This window comes from Elephantulus edwardii, unplaced genomic scaffold (assembly GCF_000299155.1).
Source record: "Elephantulus edwardii isolate Elephantulus edwardi_28Jun2011 unplaced genomic scaffold, EleEdw1.0 scaffold00028, whole genome shotgun sequence".
Classification (NCBI taxonomy): domain Eukaryota; kingdom Metazoa; phylum Chordata; class Mammalia; order Macroscelidea; family Macroscelididae; genus Elephantulus; species Elephantulus edwardii.
In genome coordinates, this window is record NW_006399778.1 from 18,927,270 (window position 1) to 18,951,491 (window position 24,222).

Below are 24,222 nucleotides of genomic sequence, written 5' to 3' on the forward strand. Positions count from 1 at the left end.
TCATAGCAGTGATTTTATAAAATCCATCACCATTGGACTTTGCCCTTCATTCTTAATGGCCAACCCAGTCACTGCTGCATTGCTAGTATTTAGCACAGTGCTGGGCACACACTAGATGTCTCCAGAACCCTGGCTGAGTGAAGAGAAAATCAAAGACAGGCAGGTGACACAGACGCAGTTTACTTGTAGGCTCAATAATTGGCCACGTGCCTGATTGGGTAGACTTGTACTTGGAAAAACAAAGGGACAAGATGAGAGTCAGTAATTATTACTGTACTTAGCTGTTGAGCCCCTTATTTCTGTCAGTACCAGGCACAGTAGAATGATCTTGAACTGTCCCCATAATGAGTTGTGCATCAGACTGTTGTTATCCATCATGTTATGTGGGCTGTTTTCCAGAAGTAGAAACACCTTCCTTTCTCAACTTTTTAAAAAATTATTTAAATAAAATTTTTATTATATACTGATTTACTTAAAAAAATTTGTGTACATTGTTTTCCACACTGGATCTTTCCCATTTCCTTTACACACCCCTTCCTCCACCCATCAAAACACACACCCACACACCCACCCCTAACCATCCTCACCCCTCTACTCTCTCCCTCGCTCCCTTGGATCCTCATACACGTTCTACAATAATGGTCTTATACACTGTTTGTCCTTAGGGGACTGAGTTAGTTCACTTAGCATAATGCTCTCCAATCCCTCCCAAGTTAGGTAGTGATTTACAAAATCGTTGCTCCTGCGTGCTGTGTAGTATTCCAACATGTGAATGTACCATAATTTCTCATTCCATTTGTGGTTGTACATTTGGATTGTTTCCATGTTTTTGAGATGGTGAACAACACTGCAATGAACATTGGTGTACAAGGCTCTGTTTGTATCTCAGTGCCCATTCTCTCAGGGTCTGTTCCAAGCAGTGGAATAGCTGGGTCATATGGAATTTCCATATTCAGCTTTCTGAGGAAATGCCAGACTGTCTTCCAGAGTGGTTGCACCATTTTACAATCCCACCAAAAATGGATCAAAGTTCCTATCTCACCACATCCTCTCCAACATTTATTTAAACGTTGCCACTGCCGCTGAAGTGAAATGGTATCTCATTGGGTTTTTCTTTGCATCTCTCTTATTGCCTGTGATTTTGAGCATTTCTTCATGTGTCTGTTTTCATTTTGAAGCTCCGTTAAAACTTGTTCACCTTCACAACATGCAGACTTCTACCAACCAACAGGCGGTGACTGTGCTTCCGAAGCATTGGCCAGGGGTTGAACCTGGCCTCCTGTGTGGAAGGTGTGAATCCTACCACCACACCACTGCTCTCCTCTTGGGTAATTAGTGCTATCTTTTTCTTTCCAAACAGCGAGCGGGCTCTGGATCTCGGCGGGATCAGGCCAGGCAGCTGATCACAGATCTAGAGACTCGAGGGAGCCAGGCCCTTCCTCTGTTCATCTCCTGCTTACGGGACACAGGCCAGAACCTGCTGGCTTCATTTCTGAGCAACAGTCGCCAAGCTCCAGGAGCTTCCATACGCCCAGGCCTGGTGGACCTCAACCCAATTGAGCTCACAGTCCCTCAGATGAGGCAGAATCCATCGAAGGCCATGGTGGAAAACATCCCCAAAGTGATGACTGGGCCTGACTATCCCAGGTCACCGGAACTCAGGCCAGTGGTGTCCCAGCCAGTGACAGCTGGCTCTGGAGAACTCCGTGACACTTGTGAGTATTCAGAGTAGTTGGTGAGTGAACATGATGAGCAGACACTGGCATGTAACCAGTTAGGTGTTTGGTGTTCTCTTTTTAAGTGCACACAGCAGATAGATGGAATTCTGATTTACCTTCTGGAGATTTGATTTTGGCACCTTGTTTTGGGTATCCTACCTAGGTTTTGATAATTTTTCTCCATCAATTTACATTTTCAGAATTTGCCTTTTGCTCCAGATGGATAATGAGAACTAGCCCAGGCATGGGGGCAGGATAGAGGTTCTAGCCTGCTTCATGTGCTTCCTTCCCTTAAACAGTCCTCCAAGGCAGGTATCGCAGCACCCATCCGTGCTGATGAGGAATCTTGGAGATTATGGAGTTCGCCTAAGGTCATATTTATGCTCACTACAGAGAAATGTAAATGTAAATGTGATCCAACAGAATTTGGAAATGCAAATTCACCAGGTGCTCTGCTGAAGAAGGAAGGACAATCTCCTCCTGTACCAGTCAGATCCGATTTGACGGTATACATATAAAAAGTAAAAAAAAAAAAAATTGGAAAGGACAGAGTTTGTCATTAATGGCACACTTAAATAAAAATCTTGATGAAGGTAATTAAAAAATGACTAGAAAGTACATTGACAGGAAACCAGCAGGGATTTATGGTGAGTTTGGAAGAGGACATGGAAGGAGGGATATCATACCTGAAGTTTGCTGGATTTTGACTGAAAACAGAATACTAGGAAAATGTTTATCTGTGCTTTATTGATTATGCACATGCTTTCAACTTGGTAGAGCATAACAAATGATAGATAACATTGCAAAGAATGGGAATTCCAGAACACTTTGTTGGGCTCTAGTAGAACCTGTCAGAGACCAAGAAAAGGCCATTTGAGCAGAACAAGGGGATACAGCATGTTTTAAAGCCAGGAAAAGTCCTTATCAGGGTGGTCCTTTCACTGTAACTGCTCAGTCTGCGTGCTGAACAAACCAGAAGGAGGAAGACTCGTTAACAACCTGCTGTTTGGAAATGACACAGCCTTGCTCAGAAGAAAGCAAAGAAGGCTTGAAGTACTTCCTGGTGAAGCTTAAAGACTATATAGCCTTCAATACGATTACACATCAACATGAAGAAAACAAAACTCTGGACAACTGGACAAATAGCACCAGGATAGAGAGCCAAGTCTGGAATTGCCAAGGATGTCATTTTATTTGGATCCACAATTGACGCGCATGGGAACAGCAGTCAAGAAATCAAATGCCACTTTTCAGTGAGCGGACCTGTTGCAAGAGGTCTCTTTAAAGTGTTGAAGAGCAGAGATGCAACTTGGAGAAGGAACGTGTCCCTCAGCCGTGGCATTCGGGGTCACTTCAGGTGCATGTGTGAATTGGACAGTGATTAGAGAAGAACACAGAAGAATCAATGCCTCGGAAACGGTGGTGTTGGTGAAGAATGCTGAATGTATTGGACTTCGGAAAACCAAGCAAGTCTGCCTGGAGGGATGTGCACTCCAGATCCTCTTTAAAAGCACAAACGGTGGGGTTTTGTCCCGTGCTGTGGGCATGGTATCAGGAGGGGCCAGTGACTGAAGAAGGATGTCAGACTTGATAAGGTAGAAGGTTAGTGGAAAGAAGACAGTCAGGGAGACGGATTGACACAGTGGCCTCCACAGTGGGCCAGTGGACAGCAGAGACTGTGGATGGTGCAGGCCCAGGTGAAGCTCTGCTCTGTTACTCACAGGGTTACTCTGGCTTACAGCCAGTTAATGGCACCTGACAACAATGATCAAACACTGGAGCCTTCAATATAGATTACGTCTCAACATCTAGAAAACAAAAATTCTCACCACTGGACCAATAGGCAAAAATCATGATAGACAGAGAAAAGACTGAAACTGTCAACGACTTCATCTTACTGGATCCACAATCAGTACAGTTGGTACCAGCAGTCAGGAGATCAGGAGATGTATTGACCTAGGAAAGTCTGCAGTCAGGGAGCTCTCCAAATAACTGAGAAGCAATGATGTTCTGTTTAGGGGCTACAGTGGAGTTTTAGAATTAGCAAAACAGACAAGGTAGAAGAACCATTTCTAATTTAAAAAGTGTAAGGTGCCTGCTTTTCTGGTGGAACTTCAAATTGGTGAGCTAGTTATCCTTAACAAGAGATCACGCTTGCATTAATCATTGAAACTTGAATCTGGGTTCTAGGGCAACTGAAGGTAATTTCTCTTTGCTTAAAAAAATAAGAGCTCCATGACCTCATAGACTGGTGACCAGCAGAATTCTTGTTAATGGAAGAGGAAACACTTTTGACAGAGAAGGAAAAATGACCGACTTCATTGACTCTATTTGTTCTGTAACTTGTGAAAACCTGCTCAACATCATATTAACTAACACACCAGCCTTCTTGACGGGGTGGCTGTGCATCAGGTACCCTGGGCAGGAGTGGAACTGGGTCTCTTGTTTAGAAGGTGAGGATTTGGTACCATCAAGCTTCAGCACTGGAAAAATCCTTTGTAAAAGAGCAAAGATATGCTCCAGGCTGAAACTTGAGTATGAAAGATGAAGATTTTATCCCTGGACTGTCACTGTCTTTTTAAAAAAAATTTTGTTAGAAATTACTTAACTACTTACTCCAAGGTGCAGAACCGTTTGACTCTGCCACAAGCAGTGCCTGAGGGTTCGTGAGTCCTGCTCCCCTTGGATTTTCTGTCAGACCTTTCTTCAGTGTTCCCTACTCTTTACCCTGCTCCACCCAGTTGGACCTTGACACTCATAGTTTTTTTCTTTCTCTCTCTCCAGGTACTCAGAGATTAGGAAAAGATGCTGATTTGGTGAGTCATTGTGGGATTTATTTATGGTCTGTTGCTCCTGCTTTGGGCTTGTCCTGTTTACTCTCCAGATCTTTCTCTGCAGGTATCTTAGGGACACAGGAGGCCCCGAGGACCCAGCCCAGGCGGAGAGTCAGGGCCCAGTCCAGTTCTGCCATTGCTTCTGGCCTAGTGCAGCACTTGCTATAGCACATTGCCCCATCTGCTCTTGCTTCATCTGTAAAGCCCAGGGGTCAGACTTCACCACGAGTGGGTCTCACAGCCAGGCTGTGGTGTCCATCCCAGACTGAGTCATTCACTGACTTTCGTTTCCAGATAGATACTGCCTGGGTCACGCCTGTGTACCAGCCCTGGACCCTGTGCTGGAGTGTCTAGGAGAATCTGGGAGAGAGAAGTTAAATAAACAAACATACACATACATATATAAATCTAAGTAGTAGTGAATGGGAAAAGAGGACAGAAGAATTGTTGCGTTTACATGCAAGCAAGATTCTGCTGAAGGTTATCCAAAAATGACTGGCACAGCACATCAGCAGAGAAGACCAGAAGTCCAGGCTGGGTTTAGAATGGGTCGTGGTATAGGCATATTGTAGCTGATGTTAGATGGATCTTAGCTGAAAGCAGGGAGTACCAGAAGAATGTCTATCTGTGTTTCATCGATTATGCAAAGGTATTTGACTGTGTGGATCATAACAAACTGTGGCTGACTCTGAGAAGAATGGGTATCCCAGAACACTTGATCGTGCTAATGCAAAACCTATACTTGGACCAAGAGGCAGTCGTCAGAACAGAGCAAGGAAACACTGCATGGTTCAAAATTAGGAAGGGTGTACACCAGGGATGCGTCCTATTTCCATACCTTTTCAACTTGTCTGCAGAACAGATTATCCAGGAGGCTGGGTTCTATGAGGAGAAGTGTGGTGGAAGATCTATCAACAATATGCGTTATGCAGATGACACAACCCTGCTTGTTGAAACTGAGGAGGACCTCATGAACTTGCTACAGAGGGTCAAGGACTGCAGCCTCCAATATGTATTGAGGTTCAATGTCAAGAAGACAAAGATTCTCACCACTGGACCAATTGGCAGCATCAGGATGGATGGTGAAGAGATTGAGATTGTACACAGTTTTAGTTTGCTTGGCTCCACAGTCAACACTCTTGGCACCAGCAGCCAGGAAATCAAAAAACGTATTGCGATTGGAAAGTCTGCTGTTAGGGACCTCTCCAAGGTACTGAAGAGCAATGGTGTCACTCTGGAGACTAAGGTGCATCTGATATAGGCCATGGTCTTTGCAATCACTTGTTACGCATCAGAGAGTTGGACAGTGACTAGGGAGGATTGAAGGAGAATTGATGCCTTTGAGCTGTGGTCCTGGAGAAGAGTATTGAATGTACCATGGACTGCCAAGAAAACAAACAGATTCATCCTGAAGAGGTTTAAACCAAGCTGCTCCTTGGAGGCAAAGATTCTGGGGCTTCGTCTGACATACTTTCATGTTGTAAGGAGGGACAGGTCCTTGGAGAGGGATACCATGCTTGGTAGGGTGGAAAGACGGAGCAGGAGGGGAAGACCCTCTATGAGGTGGATTGATTCAGTGACTGGGTTAATCAGGATAGGTGGGTCAGAAGCAGTGCGATTGGCACAGGATAGAGCAGAGTTTAGGGCTGTTGTACATAGGGTCGCTATGAGTCGCAAGTGACTCGACGGCCCACAACAACAACAATAATACTGTGAGAGCCAAGAATATTGCATATTATGTAAATCTCTAGGAGAATGAACAGTTGGTTTGTAAAGAAGTAAATCCATAATGTTCTGTGGAGACAAGAATGGCAGACAGCCCCAGCAGCAGTGAGGGGAAGGCTTGCTCCATGGGCTCTGGGGGCAGGTCCTCATCCCTTTCCAGTTCTGTAGCCTTGGTATTCCTCCAAGTTCATTTATGCTTCCAAGGTATGTTTCCTTTCCCTGCCTGTTCTGCTCCATATCCAGCGAAACCTGTGGGAGCTGGAGCTCCACAGGACTACCTTGTTTTGCTGGATCTTGCAAGTTTCCTGCTTTTGACAGAGTGCTGGCCACTTTGCTCTTGCTCTCTGTTAAGTACCTTACCTCTTAAACACCCAGCGAGTTTTCCTTCTCTGACAGGTTTGCACTTTATGTAGGTTCTGATTTTTGTAGGCTTTCACTGTAACTCGGAGATGATTTGGTTTCATACACACCCTCCCCTGACATGACTGTTATAAGGAACTGTTTGTAACCATGGTTAAACCCACAGGTATAGGGGTATGGTTCCAGCCATTTCTAGGGCACAAGTCAGAGTATTGTGCACAGATAGTGCTTCCACTGGTCGGCTTTGCAGCCTGTTCTCTGCTCTGTGATGGTGACTTAGACTGTGCTACTTCTACAGTGGGGGTCAGACGCCAGTTCTGTCCCATCTTTGTGGACTGCCAGCCACCCGCGTGGAAGCTGGGGGCTGGTTATTACAGAGGCTGACAGTGAGATCCCGGCCTCACACTGGTCCCTGTGCTTGGGCAGGCATACGTCCTGGACGCCAACCCTTGCGGCTACTGCCTCATCATCAACAATGTGAACTTCTGCCCCAAGTCAGAGCTCAGCTCCCGTACTGGCTCCGATATCGACTGTGAGAAGATGCAACGACGCTTCCACTTGCTGCATTTCACCGTGGAGGTGAAGCGTGACCTGACTGCCAAGGTATGGTCCCTGCTGGTGGAGAGGGGTGAAGGGCTGGGCAGGGCAGTCTCCTTGAGGCACCCCAAAGACAAGCTGATTCCCCAAGAGAAGCCATATGCTTGGGGTACTGTGAGTGCCAGTCTAGTTCAGTGGCTACAGGTTCAAGCTTTAGACTCAGAGATGTTGAGTAGAGCTGAGCTCTTGGTTACCTGCTAGATGACCTCCTTGTACTGCAGTTTCTTTGTCTAGAAAATAATACTACTACTCACCATCTAACTGTCAATGATTTCATCTTAACTTGCATCCAAAAGCACCATCCTTGCCACCAACAGTCAAGAGAAGTATTGCATTGGGCAAGTCTGCTGTCAGGGACCTTTCCAAATTACTAAGGAGCAATGATGTGAGTTTGAAGACTAAGGTACACCTGATTCAGACCATGGTCTTTTCAATCTCTTGCTATGTGTCTGAGAGCTGGACAGTGATAAAGAATGATAGAACAATGGATGCCTTTGAGTTGTGGTGTTGGAAAAGAACACTGAATATCCCATGGACTGCCAAAAGGACAAACAGATATGCCTTCAACCACATGTGGCCAGAATGCTCTTTGGAGGCACAGATGGCCAAAACTTCTTCTCACATACTCTGAGCATGTTGCAAGTAGAGGCTATTCCTTGGAAAGGGGCATCATGCTAGAAAAGGTAGAGAAAGGAGAGGAAGACCTTGACATGGTGACTACAGCAAGGGGCCCAGGTGTATCAGAGATGATGAGGATGGTACAGATTAAGACAGGTTTCAGGTCTGCTGTTCATCAGGTCACCATATTTGACTAGACAGCACTTAAGAACAACAATAAGGTTACTGTTAGTTTTACATGAGCAAGCACCCCAGCACAGCATCTGTTCCCCAAGAATGGCATCGTTGTGACAATTGTGGGGGTTATTACACCTGCATGTGGCCCCTGGGGAGCAGAAAAATCCTCCACCTAGACCTTTAGGCCAGACTTTTCCTTAGTCTTTCTCATTTGACTGCACTTTTTTCTCATAGGAAATGCACCTGGCTTTGTGCAAGCTGGCGCAGAGGGACCACAGTGTCCTGGACTGCTGTGTGGTGGTCATCCTCTCTCATGGCTGTCAGGTGAGGGGCTTGTCTGACTTGGCCTCAGCCCTCAGGCAGACACGAGGTGAAACAGCTGAGAGATTGTGCAAGAGCCCCACCCCTCCCTGTGTCTGAAAGGACTTTGGCTTTGAGAGAAAGTGCGTGGGGCCTTGTCCACTCCCCTGCTGTTTGCCCAGGAGCCATCTGGTCCTCTGAGGAGGAGCTGGACGCTCCTTCCTGGGTGAGGTGGGAAAGACCATCTGGGAGCAGAAAGGAAGGGCCAGCTCTGCTGACAACATTCCTACCCTCGGATTTTGTTCAGAGCTGGGAATAGCACACAGAGTTGTCAGCTCCAGCCCCCATCCATTTTGTCCGTCAGGACGCTGGACCGTCTCTGGAATTGGGTGGTTATGGCCAATCCCCAGCCCATTCCTGAGCCTCAGTTTCCTCATCTTTCAAATTGAAAGTGTGAGACAGATAAAAACCAAAGTCATGAGCAGGAGCCTTTGAGCCCCCTCTGGTCTGCACAATGTTTGCAAAACTGGCCGGTTCCACCCAGAGATCAACATTTCTGGTTTCTCTTAGGGATACACAAAGGCCTGACCTTTCTCTTCACAGATCAAAACTCTGGCCTGTGGCTGGCCTGCCAGGCACAATGAGAGGCCAGGAATAGCAGCATGGGCATCACTTATGGGAAATAGAGACTCCCAGGCCCTATGTTGGACCTGCTGGCTTCAAATTAGCACTTTTTCTAGATCCCTAGATGATTCTCAAGTGTTTAAGAACTGGTCTAGAGCAGTGGTTCTCAAAGCCTCGCTGCTTTTAATGCACCAGGAGGACTTGTTAAAACACACATTACTGTCCCCACCACTACAGATTCCGAGTTTGGAGGTCAGGGGTGGGCTCAAGAATTTACATTTCTTACAAGTTCCCAGGTGATGCTGTTCCTAAAGCACTGGTCCCACTGGTCTGGAGGAAGCTGGATGGTACTCTCTGGTTCAGTAACTCCACTGAACTCCTTGTCTTGTGGTCAGACCATCTGGCTCCACAGGCTCATGGAATAGATGCCAGTCATGGCTCTTCCAGAATCAGCCCCTTGCCCCCAGCTGAGACTTTCTGAAAGCTTGGCTTCCTAGAAAGCCCCCAAAAGGCTGTTAAGTTCCTGCCCCAGCTTCTGGGTTTTATAATCAGGAACCTTGGTTTTTCTAGGCCGTTCACCGCCAGTTCCCAGGGGCCGTCTATGGTACCGATGGATGTTCTGTGCCCGTTGAGAGAATTGTGAACATCTTCAATGGGACCAACTGCCCCAGCTTGGGAGGGAAGCCCAAGCTCTTTTTCATCCAGGCCTGTGGTGGAGGTGAGCAGCCCTGTTGCCTCCCTGTGGGTGATCCATCACCTGCTTTCTTCTCCCCCAATCCCCTCTTCGTGTTCATTGGCTTCCCAGGCAATCAGAGGGTCCCAGATGTGGTCACGGTTGGCTGCATGGCTGTGCCTAGAGTAGATTTGCCCACTCTGTAAAGGTTGATAGTCTTCTGAGAACCCAGCATGGTACAAGCAGTTAGTGTGCTTGGTGCTAATGGAGAGGTGGCAGTTAGAGTCAATCGAGAGGTGCCTAAGAAGAAAGGCCTGGTTATCTACTTCTGAAAAACTAGCCACCGCAAGCTCTGGAGCCAGGTCTGCTGTGACAGATGGGGGGTCACGTGAGTCAGAAGTGACTTGACAGCAGCTGGCTTGGGTTTGGTTTTGTTCTTCTGTTTCATGGTGTGCAATGTGCTGGGCTCCGTTAACTCAGACTGTTGTTTTGTGTGTTCATGGAGCCGAGTTTGAGAGGGTTTTGCTCTCTCAGGCAAATGACGTTGAGAGATTGTGAAGCCCTGCTTTTATTAGCAGAAAATCAGAGCTTACAGTAAAACTGATCTCATAGGGTGGATAAATGTTTAAACATGTGGAACAAAGCATAGGTAATGTGAAACTGAGCGTAGGTAGGCATGAACAGTTTTCAAGAAAACACCTTTGTACTCATGAGTAAGTTACTGCACCCTCAACAACCTTATCAAGAACTTTAGAAAATAGTCTTTGTTAAGCAGAGAACTTCCCGATCCGTTTCATTGTGTTACATGCTCCAGGAAGTCTGAGACTGCGTTCAGTCCCGTCCGTTCTTGGTGTTTTGCCTGTTTTCAGGCATTGTAGCCAAGTCCTTTTGCACGTATTCCATGGCCACTAGTAACCCTAGTGAACCAGAATGACTCTACACAGACGAATTCCGCTCTGGAGACTTGGCCAAACAAAGCAGAGGAGTGAGGAAAGAAGACTTCTTTTTCTTATCCTCACTTCCCTAATCCCCACCAAACCGGACCCTTCCCCACCATCTCAAGAAAAGGGAGCCATAGCTGACTTGTAAGCACCAGGGGACTTTCATTATTGACCTGTGAATTCTCAAGGGCCCACAGCTCCTGGTGATTTGAGAGAGTTTTAGGAATGATTTGTGGTTTTACAATATGCTCAGTCTTGAAACCTAACCAACCTCTTTTCACTTTACTTGAAACCACAGTGTGGTTCTTGGAATTATGGGAAATGAGGGTAGAAGCTGAGCATACCAGGAATTTTGTTTCAGCAAGGCCCTGGTAGGGCACCCTGGTGGTGCAGGGGTTAAACACGCAGTTGTTAGCCACCAGGTCAGTGGTTTAACCCACCAGCTGAGCCTCAGGAGGAATGTGACATCTGGCTTCTACCCTGATGGGAAGCTCTCTTCTGTCCTGTGGAGTCACTATGAGTTGGAATCAGCTTGATAATGGGTTATGTCGCCTCTGTGCTGGGCTCCTTAAGGATTAGACATCTGAATGGTTACCTGTTTGTTGCCCCTTGGTGCTATCTTCTAGAGAAGGAGGGGTGCTGGGCAGTGACACACCCCAGGGATGTCATTAGCACTTTGTCTTTGAATTTGAGAAAGTCTATCCTCCAGACAGCTCTTGGGAACACAGGCTTCTCTGCCCTCACCTGGCACAAAGCTCCTAGTAAAGGCTCATCTCTTGTACATTTCCATTGTTTTAATTAGAAACACAATCATATAAAAATATTGATGAGCAAAATTGGAAATCATTTAGCTGCCGAATTAAGGAACCCTGGTGGCATGATGTTTAAGTGCTGGACTGCTGACTAAAAGGTTGATAGTTCAAACCCGTCTTCTGGCTCTATGGGAGAAAGGTGATCTGCTCCTGGAAAGGTGGCCACACCGCGGTCAATTCAGCTCCATTCCTAGCCTCCCTCCATCGGGTTTCCATAAGTGGAGATCTTTACAGGAGGAGACTGCCTTTCTCCCTCCCACGGGGCAGCTGATGGATCCAGGCTGCCAGTCTTTCCACTAGAAGCCTGCTGTTTATGCACTACACCCGCAGGTTCCTTTCTGTGAAGATTTCAGCCTAGGGAACCCAGAGAGCAGGGAAACAGATCACCTTTGTTGTGGGAGGCAGCTCTGAGCTGAAAAAAGTGATTCAGCACCTAACACTACTAACAGCCACACTCTGTCCCCAAAATGAAGAAAAACAAAACCAACCCACAAAATCCCTGAGGACAGAGGGATTTGAAAGCTAGAGAGCCGTGATTGTGAAGCCAGCTTTGGACATGGGCAGGCTTCACGTTTCAGTCCCCGCGACTGTATGTTTAACTCTCCTGCCACACGGTGGTGCCACTTCTTCTGGAGAAGAGAAATTCAGAACAGTCCACTCTGTCAAGTGTTCGGTGGGCCCCCCTGTTGTCTTCTTCCCTGGGAAGGTCTGGCCCAGATTTTGGTGACTCTTCCCTGGGAAGGTCTGGCCCAGATTTTGGTGACTCTTGTGTTGCTATTTTTGTGTTCTCTGTTGTGTGATTTAAAGCAATGACAAAACCTCTCTCACGTGGTCCACCTGTCCTTTAAGAGGTTGTGTGAGCCCCAGGGCTGCAAACAGGGCTCCAGGGGTAACTTTAGTGTGGAATGTGGTGACGCAGGGCCATGGTCGGAGCCAAGCAGCTGCCCGGATTAGAGCGAGCGGTGAATTTTTGGGTGATCCCTCTGGGAAATCTTAGGGACCACATGAGAAGACCGAAAGCAGTAACAGCATGCACAGCAGTTGTGGATTTTCTGTGCTGAACAAAAGCATCCTCCTTCTGCTTTGTATTTAGTTTTATGGCAAAGTGAGTATTGTCTGATAGGGAGTTGTGTTGTCTGCAGGCCTTTGCACTTCTAACCCGTTCTGGCTATTTGAATCCACCAGCTGCTCCACAGAAGAAAGGTGGGCAGTCTCCTCCCATGTGACTTACAGCCTCAGAAACCCAATGGAGGGGCAGCTGTGAGTCAGCCTTGATTTGATGGCAGTGAGCTTTTTTGGAATTTTTTTTTTAAGAAAAACTTTGCTGCATAAAATGCATTGTCTTTCCATCAGTGTGTTTAATAAAGAATGAAAAGTATGAAGCCAGGAAGAAGCTGCATCCTCAACAGACCCACTTTTTTCTCCCTCACTGTCTCCAGAGACCATTCTCTTGGCATTCGGCCTCTAATTGCCCCTGCCCCAGGCAGAGCCCACAGCAATCCTGTGTTCTCATCTCTGGTGCCTGCTCCTTTCTGCTTCAGGTCTTTCCCAGACAGACAATTAGAGCAGATTCAAGAATCTCTACCAAGAAAACAACTAGAAATGATGAACTGAGAAAGCTTTAAGATCGAAAAGCTTTCACAGGTCTCAGAAGGCCGCGCTGCAGGCTCAGGGTCTCTGTGGTGGGCAGCGTGGCAGTGGAGAGACAGGAAAATCTGGGGCGGAATAATCCTGCTCATGTGCATTACTTGCAAGAAAGCACAAAGGTTACTAACAGTGTTTGGGCTTTGGTCACGGAGGGTGAGACATACGTGCTGGCTGTTGCTACCTGGTGGTGCAGCGGTGAAGTACTCAGCTGCTAGCTGAAAGGTAGGCACTTTGAACCCCCCCCAGTGGATCCACAGGAGAAAAGGCCTGGTGGTCTGCGTCTATGAACATTACAGCCTCGGAAGCCTGTGAGGCAACTGTGCTCTGTCCTGTCCCGTTGCTGTGAGCAGAGTCAATGACACTCAACAACAGTTACTCTTATCAGACTCCTCAGGTGGAATAAACCGTTAATGTGCTCGCCTGCTAACTGAGAAAATGGAGGTCCAGTTCCACCCAGAAGCACTTCAATAGTCAGGCCTACTGAGCTGCTTCCTGAATATCGGCCATAAAAATACTCAGCACAGTTCTGCTCTGACATGCGTGACTGCCGCCATGCCCTTGAGGTGCCTGACGCTGCGGATGGTGGTGGTAGGACGAAGGGAGGCTGAGAATGGCCCTGGGTGCTTCTGGGTGCCCAAGAACTCCGTCTCCTCTTGCTGTTTTACCACCATAGATTCAGGTCCTGGACCGGCCCGACACCTCCATTTCCCGCATTGGTACTGTTCTCCCTTCACATCTGGTGGGAGTCTGGATCACAGATATTGTCCCAGGAAGCCGTCCCTGCGGGGCCCTGCCTGGTTGGGACCACTCTTGTCCTGCCTTATTTTTTTTAAAAAATTAATTTTAATGAACGTTTACAGAGATTATGGATTTCCATACATTCATTGTTGCAATTTTTTTCCCTGCCCACCCCTCCCCCCAGTTCGCTCTTCTCTTTGAAAAGGAAAAGGAAAATTATTTCATTGGTATACAGTACTCCCCCCACCCCCGCAAGTACACTCCACTATGCAGCCTTTATTCTGGACTCTTGTCATAACCATAATACCCAATCTTGTATCGCTTTCAAACAGTTCTTTCCCTCATCCGTTTTGATGCAGTATACATAATTTATCCAATTTTTCTCAGTCTCACTCCAACCCCGATGTCATTCCCATTCTACAACAGTGGCACCATGCAGTTATTTGTCCTTCTGTGACTGAGATATTTCACTCAGCATAATGTCCTCCAAGGTCAAATATTGCATGAGTTCCTTGTTTTTCAATGCAGCGTACTTTTCCATTGTATGAATATACCAGAGTTTCTTTATCCATTCATTTGTTCATGGGCACTTAGGTTGTTTCCAACCCTTTGCTATTGTGAACAAAGCTGTGATAAACATGGGTGTGCATTGTCCTGACTTATTTTTACCAAAGCTCTTTTTTAACTCTCCTCTTTCCATAATATCCCTTTGTACTCCAAAATGAGCTCACCTGCGGAGGAACACTCACCCCAAGAGGCATCTGTACAGTGTAGCTTTTGTACCAAAGGGTTATGTTTGTCTCTGGGGCAGGGGTAACGATGGCTGGGCTTTGTTTTCTTTTTAATCATTTCATTAATATGTGGTATTATGAAAGAGGTCATAAATGTAAAAAAAAAAAAAAAAAGACAAAAGACAAAATACCCAACCAACTGTAAATTGACCAATGTAAGAGTCTTGAGAGTAAAAGTAGTTCATTCTCATGTTTACAAACACGGAGTCTTCTCACTTGATTGGAGAATCTGATGGCTCTGTGCAGAGCACTCTGGTCCGGGTTCTATCTACCCTGATACCTGTTGCCCAGATCTGCCACTGCTTTTATGAGAGTTTGGATTCTGAAATGGAAAAGAAAAGAAAAATGATAACTTGAAAAAATGAAATCCCTCCAGCCTCCTGAGAACCCAACGGGCCTTTCATTTTGCTTGTTGGCATTACGCGTTACTGTGCTTCTCTCATCTCACAGTTATTCCATAAGCATCTCCGCCCACCTCCACTGTCGTGGTAATCACTAGTTCAGATGACTTTATAATGTTCCATTTCAGTGATGTGCAATAACATACCGAACCATTTCCTTAATGTTGGCCATTTAAGTGGTATCCAAGTTTTGGCTCACATGACCACAAAGATCTTTATATACATAAAACTTTTGGCCTCAATTGAATTATTTCCTTAGGATATATTTCCAGGAGTGCAGTTACTGGGCCAGAAGTGTACACATCTCTGTGGATCTTGTTACTTGTAACTTTGTATTATTATTTTTTGACATGTTTCTAATGTCTCTTTTGATGCCAATGAAGCCTTTGAGATAGTTTAAGGAATACAAGCCAGAGACCCCGGTTTGATTCCTGACCACTTAGCATGCACACAGTGACCACCCCTCTGTCTGCAGAGCTAGTGTGTTGTTTTAAGGCTGAATAGGGCTCAACAGTGCTTCTAGATGAACACAAGCTAGGATGAAAGGCCTGGTGATCGTCCAAAGCCCTGTGGATCACAATGATGTGATTTTCAGCTGACCATGGGGATAATGTAGGATGGGACATTGTGTTCACTCTCTTGTACCAGGACTCACCTTAAGTTAGGGGCCAACTAAGTGACACCTAATAAGAAATACAAGTGACGTAGTAGAACAAAATAGTGAGGAAGGAAGAAAGTAAGGTTTAGGTTTGGCACCTGAAGTACACTGGGCAAAGTCTTTCATCCTTGCCAGGGTGGCCTGCATATCTGGCTTTGCACCCAAGTCATGATAAGAGCATTTATAAGATCCATAGCCTGCTTAAGACAGAAACTGCACTTTTTTTTTCTTTTCAGTAGGAATAGGCTTGGTTGCATCTTCCCTTGGTTGTCTTGAAGGAGATCTTGTTTTAAGTGACATCAGGTTGGTTTTGACTCATAGTGACCCCACACAGAACAGAACTTCCCCTTGGTTTTTTTTGTTGTTTGTTTTTAAGGCTATGCTTGCATTGGTTTTCTCCTGAGGCGCTGCTGTGTATGTTTGAACCACCTGTGTTTTGATTAGCAGCCGAGGACCTAACCACTGTGCCAGCAGGGCTCCTTTTCAGAAGGGGGATACTGTTGACATGGTAGATCCTGTCCTCACTGTATTTCTATCAGAGAGAGAGAAACAGAGAGCTAGGAGTTTTATAGGTTCGGCTTTTTTTGCTTGTGTTTTTCTTTTTTTAAAAATTCTTAATATAAATTGAGGCGTTTGTTTGTTTTTCGTTTGGACTTTTGGCTCCGAACGTGAAGAAGCGTCTTTCAGAGCCTATGTCGGAGCTCTGTACTGTATGGCTCCTGTGTGCACATGAATGTGCTTACACTATTTTGTCATAAACCAGAATTTCAACAAAGGTTCTGTCATAACTTGAGGAAAATCCTTGTGCAGCCATAATAAGGCGGGAAAGCATGTTAAATTGTGTTGATAAAAACCAGAAGGAGATGCAGCAAACCATTAGCAGACACGGAGTCTTTGCAGGGGTATGAAGATGATGGGGCTCTGTTGTGCTTTGGGTTTTTACATACAGAATTCATATACATTGTGCTTTACTCATGTACATTGTGTGGACAATGTACACATTCATTCCTTCATTCACGTTGTGTTTCTTTTTTTATTTTATTACTTTTTATATGTGTACCGTCAAATCGGATCTGACTGGTACAGGAGGAGATTGTCCCTCCGTCAGCAGAGCATCTGGTGGATTTGAACCCAGTACGTCTGGGATCACAGTGCACCTTCTTGCCACTAAGCCACCAGAGCTTGCCTCACGTTGTGTTTCATATGATCTTTCAGATACGTTGTGTTTTATAAAATCAGTCACCATTGATCTTATTTTTACCTTCTATTACCCCATCTTTTCAGGTTCCCAGTGGATCTTTCCTCATTTCTTCAGCCCCTCCCCCTGACCCCCAAACTCTGTCATACCAGTGATTTTCCCCACACTCTGCACCCACCGCTCCCCTCTCTGAACCCTTTTAGGCTTTTGCAAACGTCTTACTAGTTGTCCTGCTATTTTCACAGTAATGGTTTTCTACAGTATTTGTCTTTATGAGACTGAGTTAGTTCTCACAGCTTAATTCCTTTCTAGACTCTTCTGTATTTTATGAAATCATTGCTACTTAGTGTTACATAGTATTCTACTTTGTGAATATACTGCAGTTTCTTAATCCATTTGTTTGTTGATGAACATTTGTGCTGTTTCCACTTTCTTGCTATTGTAAACAATGCTGCTATGAATGTAGGTGTACAAACTCCATTTATGTCTCTGTTCTATTTTCCTTGGGGGATTTTTCTAGCAGTGGACTAGCTGCATCATATGGAATATCTATGTTCAGCTATTTTTTTTTATGTTCAGCTTTTTGAGGAAATGCCAAACTACCTTCCAGAGTCTTTGTTCCAATTTACAATCCCGCAATAAGTGTATGAGAGTTCCAATCTCTCCACATCCTCTCCAACATTTATTGCTTGTTCTCCTGTTAAACTTTGCTGTTGCCACTGAGGGGAGATGGGATCCCATAGTGATTTGGGTTAGAGATGATTTGCATCTTTCTTGGTGCCATTGATTTTTGAGCATTTCTTCATGTGTCTATGGGCCATCTGAATGTCTTCCTCTGTGAAAAGTCTTTCCATGTCTTTTGCCCATTTTGTGATTTGGTTATCAGTCTCTTTCTTGTGGAGGCCCTGTAGGATTCTGTAACCTTTTGTTATGAGATCTTTGTCTGAGATGGCATTACCAAATATTTTTTTCTCAGTCCGTAGTTTTTCTTTTCACTCTTTTGGGTAAAGTTTTTGACGCACACAGGGACTTAGTCTTCAGAAGGTCCCATTTGTCAATGTTATCCTCTCCTGGTTGTTTTTAATTGTCATGTTGAGGTTTGAATGTATGGTGGTGGGGAGAAGCAACCTTAGGGATACAATGATTAAGCACTAGTATATTAACTAGTCTGTTTGAACCTACCAGACACTCTGCAAGATATAGATGTGGCAGTCTGCTCTGTAAGGGCCAAGCATAGCCTTGTCAACCCAGTAGAGCCCTTCATTTCTGTTCTGTAGGGCCTCTTTGAGTTGGAATCGACTCAACAGTGGTGGATTTTAGTGGAAAAGAGCTTGTAAATACAATTAAAATAGTAATTAATCCTAAAATGACCAGTGTGGGCATTACAGGTAAACTCTCCAGAGAAAAATAGTTTATGCTCTAAGAAACAAATAATATTTCAGGGTCTGTAAGTGAAAAGTAAAAAACTTCTCCCAATGCCCACCCCAGTCCTATTCCTCAGCAGTAGCCACTGTTAACAGATGGTGTTTCCTTCTAGACTTTTCTTCTTGTCTATTATATATAGTGTTTATCATTGTGAATATGGCTTGAGGGTAGTGCCTGACCTCCTCAACTTTGCTGGAGGCAAGACAGTTACCATCAGCATCAGTTTGAAGCTCATTCCTGTGAAGTGGAGATCAAATTTACCTCCTCTCTCCAGCCTTTTTTTTACCAGTTATAATCCTAACAGACACTTTCACTGCACTTTCATCTTCTCTGTTGGGTTTGAGAATTCACTCTGCAATGACCACAAAAGATAATACTTACAATTATGGGGTTTATTGGACAAGTAACAGGTTACAGGTCAGATTTGGGAATGATTGAGTATACATTTCTTTGGTCAGGACACTCCCTTCTCAGATTTCCTGCAGTCAGGCCTCTCTCTTTAGCCCCTCAGCCTTGAGTAAGTGTTCCAAAGCTCTTTAGCTCTTCCTTGAGTGCCCCGAGGCATTCTGCTTTGCCTGTAAGCTTCAGCTCAGAGGTCCTCAGCCCAGAGGTCCTTTCCTGTCTTGTCCCTGGGTCAGCAAGCCCAGCTCCCCTAGTGCTTCTCCACTTTTCTAGCAAGCTTCTGCCTTGTGGCCCATAGCTGTCTTGCTCCACAGGTCAGGAAGCCCATCATGCCGTCTCCTGATAGTCTCAGGCTCTACTGTTGCCATTTCTGTGCCACTGCTTCTTGAGGTCTGTTGGCAGCCCTGGTGTCACAAGTCTGTCATTTGAGTCCAGGAGGTTCTCAGCACAAGGATCCTTGATCTAAAGGATGTGCTCCACTCTTAGCTCTTCTTTCTTGGTGATGGTGGCCACTCCTTCACTGCCTCTGGGATGACTTACTTTAAGCTGGACGGCAAAATTGACCAGTCCCCTTGCAGTTGTGGTTATGTGCTGTAGAGAAGAACCAAGTCCAGCTAGTTTTCAGGCCTTTAAATAACACAGGAGGAGAGTGCAGATCTTTCTCCTAAAGAGGTGGTTGATTTGAACCACCTGCCTTTAGGTTGGCTGTACAGTTTCTTACCCACACGGCCACATGAGCTCCTTCTTAGGTTCAGTGCATTTCATTTGCATGGCACTCACGAGGGTGCCATGTACTTCACCAACAATATTAGGAAGCTTTCCCATCCCCTTGGTGGACCCAAACATCTTATTGCATAGTCCTACCCAGTCAGTAAGGGAGCTCTGGTGGTTTAATGGTAAGGAGGTGTGCTGCCAGCCCAAAGGCTGGTAGTTCAGATCCACCATCTGCTCCTTGGGAAAATGATGGGAAGTCTCCTGTGTGATTCATAGCCTCTGGAAACCTCCTGGAGGGTCACCTACGAGCTAGTTCCAACTTTACAACACACCAACAACCCCCACCCCCCACCCCAGTCATTTGATGGAAGTTACAGGACTCTGACTAGAAGGACCCTATTAAGTCACTCACTGCATCGCAATAATGCATCTGCCAAATGAGCCATGTTACAGACTGTGCTGGCATTTCTTTTCAGAGCTCTTTGTAAAATTTCCGTGTTATCCTTTCTGCAAATTTTATTTAAGGAGCAGTGTATTGAGTTCTGAGGGCTGGCATAGCAGAATGCCAGGGATTGGTGGCTTCTCAGAACAGAAGTTTCATGGCCTTACCATCCTAGACGCTGGTTGTCTGAGCGCAGAGTGTCGGCAGGGCCATTCTGGTTCCAGTTTTCTCTAAAGGCCCAACTTCATTTTTTTTTTTTAATTTAGCAGAAGGAAATTTTTAAAATTCCATTTTACGGGAGTACTGATGATAAAGCTTCAAGGAAGCAATGTGTGACATGAATGATATTCCTGTTAGTACTGATCAGGCAATGGAAACAAAGCAGTTAAGGGTTTAAAATATTGTCAGTGGATTGAACAAGGTGGTGGTGGTTGTTGTTGATTGATTGTTGTTGATTGCCTTTGAGTTGATCACGACTCATAGAGACTCTATGGACAAAATACCTGAAGTCTTTGGATAACTATGGTTGTTTCAACAAGTTTATAGAATTCCCAGAGGCATGTGGTTTAGGAAGTGGATGCCACTCCTGCTTCCAAACCCATCATAAACTGAGAGTTCTGTCAAATGCTGTCCACCGTGGGCATCCATTATGGTAGAGAAAACCTATTGAGAAATTATTTTTTTAATTTATTTTAATTGTAATTTTAACTAACATTTACAGAGAAGTTAGATTTTCATTCATTCATTGTTGCACATTTTACCCCCCCACGTCCTTTCCCCCTCCCCCAGTTAACATTTTAAAATATCATTCATTGTTGTACAATTACCTACCTCCTCTCTCCCAGTCCTCTTTCCAATGATAGACCTCTTATTCTGGGCTTTTGTCATACTTATAGTGCCTAATTGTATCTTCCTTTTAAACAGTTCTTTCCTTCATCTGTTCTAAGCCAATGGTAATTATCTGTCCACTCTGTCTGACCTGCTTTATAATAGTAGTGCTATGCAGTAATTGCCCTTTTAAGACTGAAATATTTCACTCAGCATGATGTGCTCCAGGGTCCCCATGTTGTGTAATGTTTTATGAGTTCCTTGATTTTCAGTGTTGCATAGTATTCCATCATATGATATATCATCATTTTTCTATCCATTTGTTTGTTGATTGTCACTTGGGTTTCTTCCATCTCTTTGCTATTGTAAATAATGCAGCAATAAACAAGGGTGTGGAGAAATTCTTTCTTATGGTTAAGTCCACAGCATATTACAGGTGACATTCTAGAAGTCCTGATAATGACCATGCTCAAAAAGCTTCAGAGGAAGTTTTCTGTGGTCTTGCTCAGCTTCTGGTAGTTTTGGTGGTTCTTGGTTTGTAGCTGCATCTTCATCTCTCTGTTCCCTGTTTTATAAGGACACCTCTGTGACTGGGTGGGGACCTACCCTGCTCCAGTGTGGCCTCCTACTCGCTAAGAGGAGATCTTCAGAAACCCTTTTTTCATACGAGGCCACATTCGCATGTATAGGATAACAAGTCTTTTCAGGGGGACACAATTCAACCCCTGGCATATGTGATTTTTTTTTTAATTCTTGAAGTAAAGCTTTGCTTCTTGCTCATGTCTGCCTGACAAAGACCCAGCTTCCCAGGTAATCCGACCATCCTAGGCTAGGGACAGACTGGGTGGCGCCAAGAACTGAGGAAAGGAATTCTGGTTTATGTTTCAGTGACAAATTGTTTGGTTTGGTTTTGGTGGGTTTTTTTCCTACTTCCTACAGAGCAGAAAGACCGTGGGTTTGAAGTGACCTCTGCTTCCCCTGAAGACGGAGCCTTTGACAGTACTGTGGAGTCAGATGCCGCCCCATTCCAGAAAGGTCCAGAAAGCTCTGACCAGCCGGATGCTGTGGCTAGTTTGCCCACCCCCAGTGACATTTTCGTGTCCTACTCCACCTTCCCAGGTGAGTGCCTTCATTCTCCCCTCCCAGTGCATGCTCCTACCTGCGCTAACGGCAGCCGTGGGAGGGAAGAAGAGGCCTGTTTCTGAGTCCTCGTTTTGCCTCTTATCATCCCAGTGACTGAGCCTGGCCCAGGGTGCTTCCCTCATATCACCCTGGTTCTTGGCCTGCCTCAGCCTCCTTAACTCTAAAGTGGAACTATAATCATACTCCAGGGGTTGTCTCAGGGGTTAGACAGGTGGCTGGCACACCATGGAGCACAGTAGAGGAGGTGCTGTGGGTGTTAGTTTCCCAATACCTATCACCTGCCACCTGAGGGGAACCATCTGACTTTTCTGAGCCCCGGTTTGCTGGTTGGTAAGATGGGAACTTTAACCAAAGTCACAAGGTAGTTCTGAGGGTGAAATGGGATCAGAGAGGGGACAAAGGCCCAGATGATATGGGGGAACCTGTCAAGTCCAGGCTCTGAGGAGGGGTGACCCAGCTGGGCCCTGGCCCACAAACAACCTTTCTCCTTCCTCAGGTTTTGTCTCCTGGAGGAATATCAGCAGTGGCTCCTGGTACATTGAAACCCTGGACAGAGTCTTTGAGCAGTGGGCTGACTCAGAAGACCTGCAGCACCTCCTGCTCAGGGTGAGAGCTGCCTTCCTGCATGCTGGGAAGGGGTGTTCTCAAGGAAGAGTAGGAGAGAGAGTGAGCAGGGCACCAACCCAGCCTGGGGACACAGCCGACCAGAGTCAAACAGAAGACAGAGAATCCTCATCTGCTTCTGCAGCTTGATTTGCCGTGGGAGTTGGCGCCCTTTCTCTTAGGTCACCACTATCTGTGGTGACGTTTGTCCCACTGTGTCATCATAGAGTCTTGATCTCCTAGAACCATGATCCTGCCTTTAACCTCCCTCTGAGGGACTGATGGAGGATGGCTTGGTAGAACCATAGCCCTCATGTGAAAGCCTGACCCCAAGCAGTTGTGTCCAAAAGTCGAGAGCTTCTTCTACCTGGGGGCATCAACACATTGAGTCTTTCTTACTCTGTGCAGGAATTCCACCCTCTATGGTGGGGCCCTCAGGCCTGGGGCCCTAAGGGATGGGGAGAGGATGGTGGGGATTAGGTACTGTATTCCCCTCTTGGTCCTGATCTCTTTCTTTTCAAGCAAACCTCCCAGTTGGCTTTGAACCTTGTGAAAATTTTTTATTTGTATAAGATAACCATACCAAAAATATACTGCCATTGTGCCAACTCCAACTCCTGGCACCCTCTACTGGACCTTTTTGTTGTTGTGGGCCATCGAGTCAGAACCAAACCATAGCTAACCCTCCAGTGGGTTTTCGGAGGCAGTGATCGCACAGGAGAAGATGGTCCATCCTTCTCCCACAGAGCAGGGGATGGATTTGAACTGCATGCGTTCCAGACTGGAGCTCAGATTCTTACCACTAGGCCACCAGAGTTCCCTTCCTTGGACTTTAGAGTATAAATTTTCATGGGAGGAGATTGCCTATCTTTCTCCCTGAAGTGGCTGATAGATTCAAACTGCCTACCTTTCAGTTAGCAGCTCAACACATAGCACTCCAAACTACCAGGACTCATGATAGTGAGACATAATTAACAGAAAAACAGACATTTTGACCATCTGAAGTGTAATTTTGAATTTTCAAAAAGTTTAGGTTGAAGTGATTGTTCTTGAGCCCTTCAGTATAGTGGTGACACTTACAGCTACGATTTGTTGTTTTCTTTTGTGGGTGTTTTTGATGAAAATAGACACACCAAAACATTGACCAGTACACCCACCCCCCACATTTCCAGTTCAGTGACATTCTGTAACCGTTCTTTTCCAACCTTTTCTAAATCATTCTACCATTAACATAAACTCTCAGCCCTCTAAGCAAAAACTTCTGCCCTCTCAGTAACCATTAATCTTTCATTTCTGTATGTTTGCTTATTTCATCTAGGTGGGCTCATACAATATTTGTCCTTCTGTGACTGACCAGGAGCCCTGGTGGTGTAGTATATCATGTAATATGTCAGGCTGCTAACTGTGAGGTCAGCAGTTCGAATCCACCAGGCTCTTTGTGGGAGAGATAGATGGACAGTCTCCTTTTGTAAAGATTTATAGTCTCAGAATTTGATGGAGGGTCCCCCCCGAGTTAGGACTGACTTGATGGCGGTGAATTTGGCTTGGGTCAGTTCTACTTCTACACAGTGCCAGTTTATTGATCGTTTTCTCAGCCTCTTTCCTCTTTTTTGTCTTTTTTTTTTCCAGTTCCCCTTTTGAATGCTCACAGGAATGACTAGGACTCATGGACCACTCTGTGCTTGTGTCTTCACAGGTTGCCAATGCTGTTTCAGAGAAAGGAATTTACAAGCAGATGCCGGGTTGTTTTAATTTCCTCCGGAAAAAACTTTTCTTTAAAACTTGATGAAGCAGAGCTCCCCATCTTGCCTCCCTTTTAAGCCCCAAACCTTCTAGCTTCAGGCTCCTAGGTC

The 24,222-nt window shown here is 45.5% G+C and overlaps 1 protein-coding gene across 3 annotated transcripts in view; it reads left to right on the plus strand.

The window, feature by feature from the left end:
- The window catches only part of CASP9 (caspase 9, apoptosis-related cysteine peptidase), a 39,572-nt gene extending 15,417 nt beyond the window's left edge, over window positions 1–24,155 (plus strand). The window contains exons 2-9 of one of the 3 annotated variants that reach the window (XM_006883629.1): window positions 1,361–1,715; window positions 6,151–6,185; window positions 7,064–7,240; window positions 8,264–8,353; window positions 9,524–9,671; window positions 21,563–21,742; window positions 22,263–22,372; window positions 24,066–24,155. In XM_006883629.1, the coding sequence (XP_006883691.1) occupies window positions 1,361–1,715; window positions 6,151–6,185; window positions 7,064–7,240; window positions 8,264–8,353; window positions 9,524–9,671; window positions 21,563–21,742; window positions 22,263–22,372; window positions 24,066–24,155 (1,185 nt within the window). Of the gene's footprint in view, window positions 1–1,360; window positions 1,720–4,502; window positions 4,535–4,756; window positions 4,785–6,150; window positions 6,186–7,063; window positions 7,241–8,263; window positions 8,354–9,523; window positions 9,672–21,562; window positions 21,743–22,262; window positions 22,373–24,065 lie in introns of all 3 variants that reach the window. The other 2 variants (XM_006883627.1, XM_006883628.1) reach the window with 2 other exon arrangements.
- The last annotated feature ends 67 nt before the right edge of the window (window positions 24,156–24,222 follow it).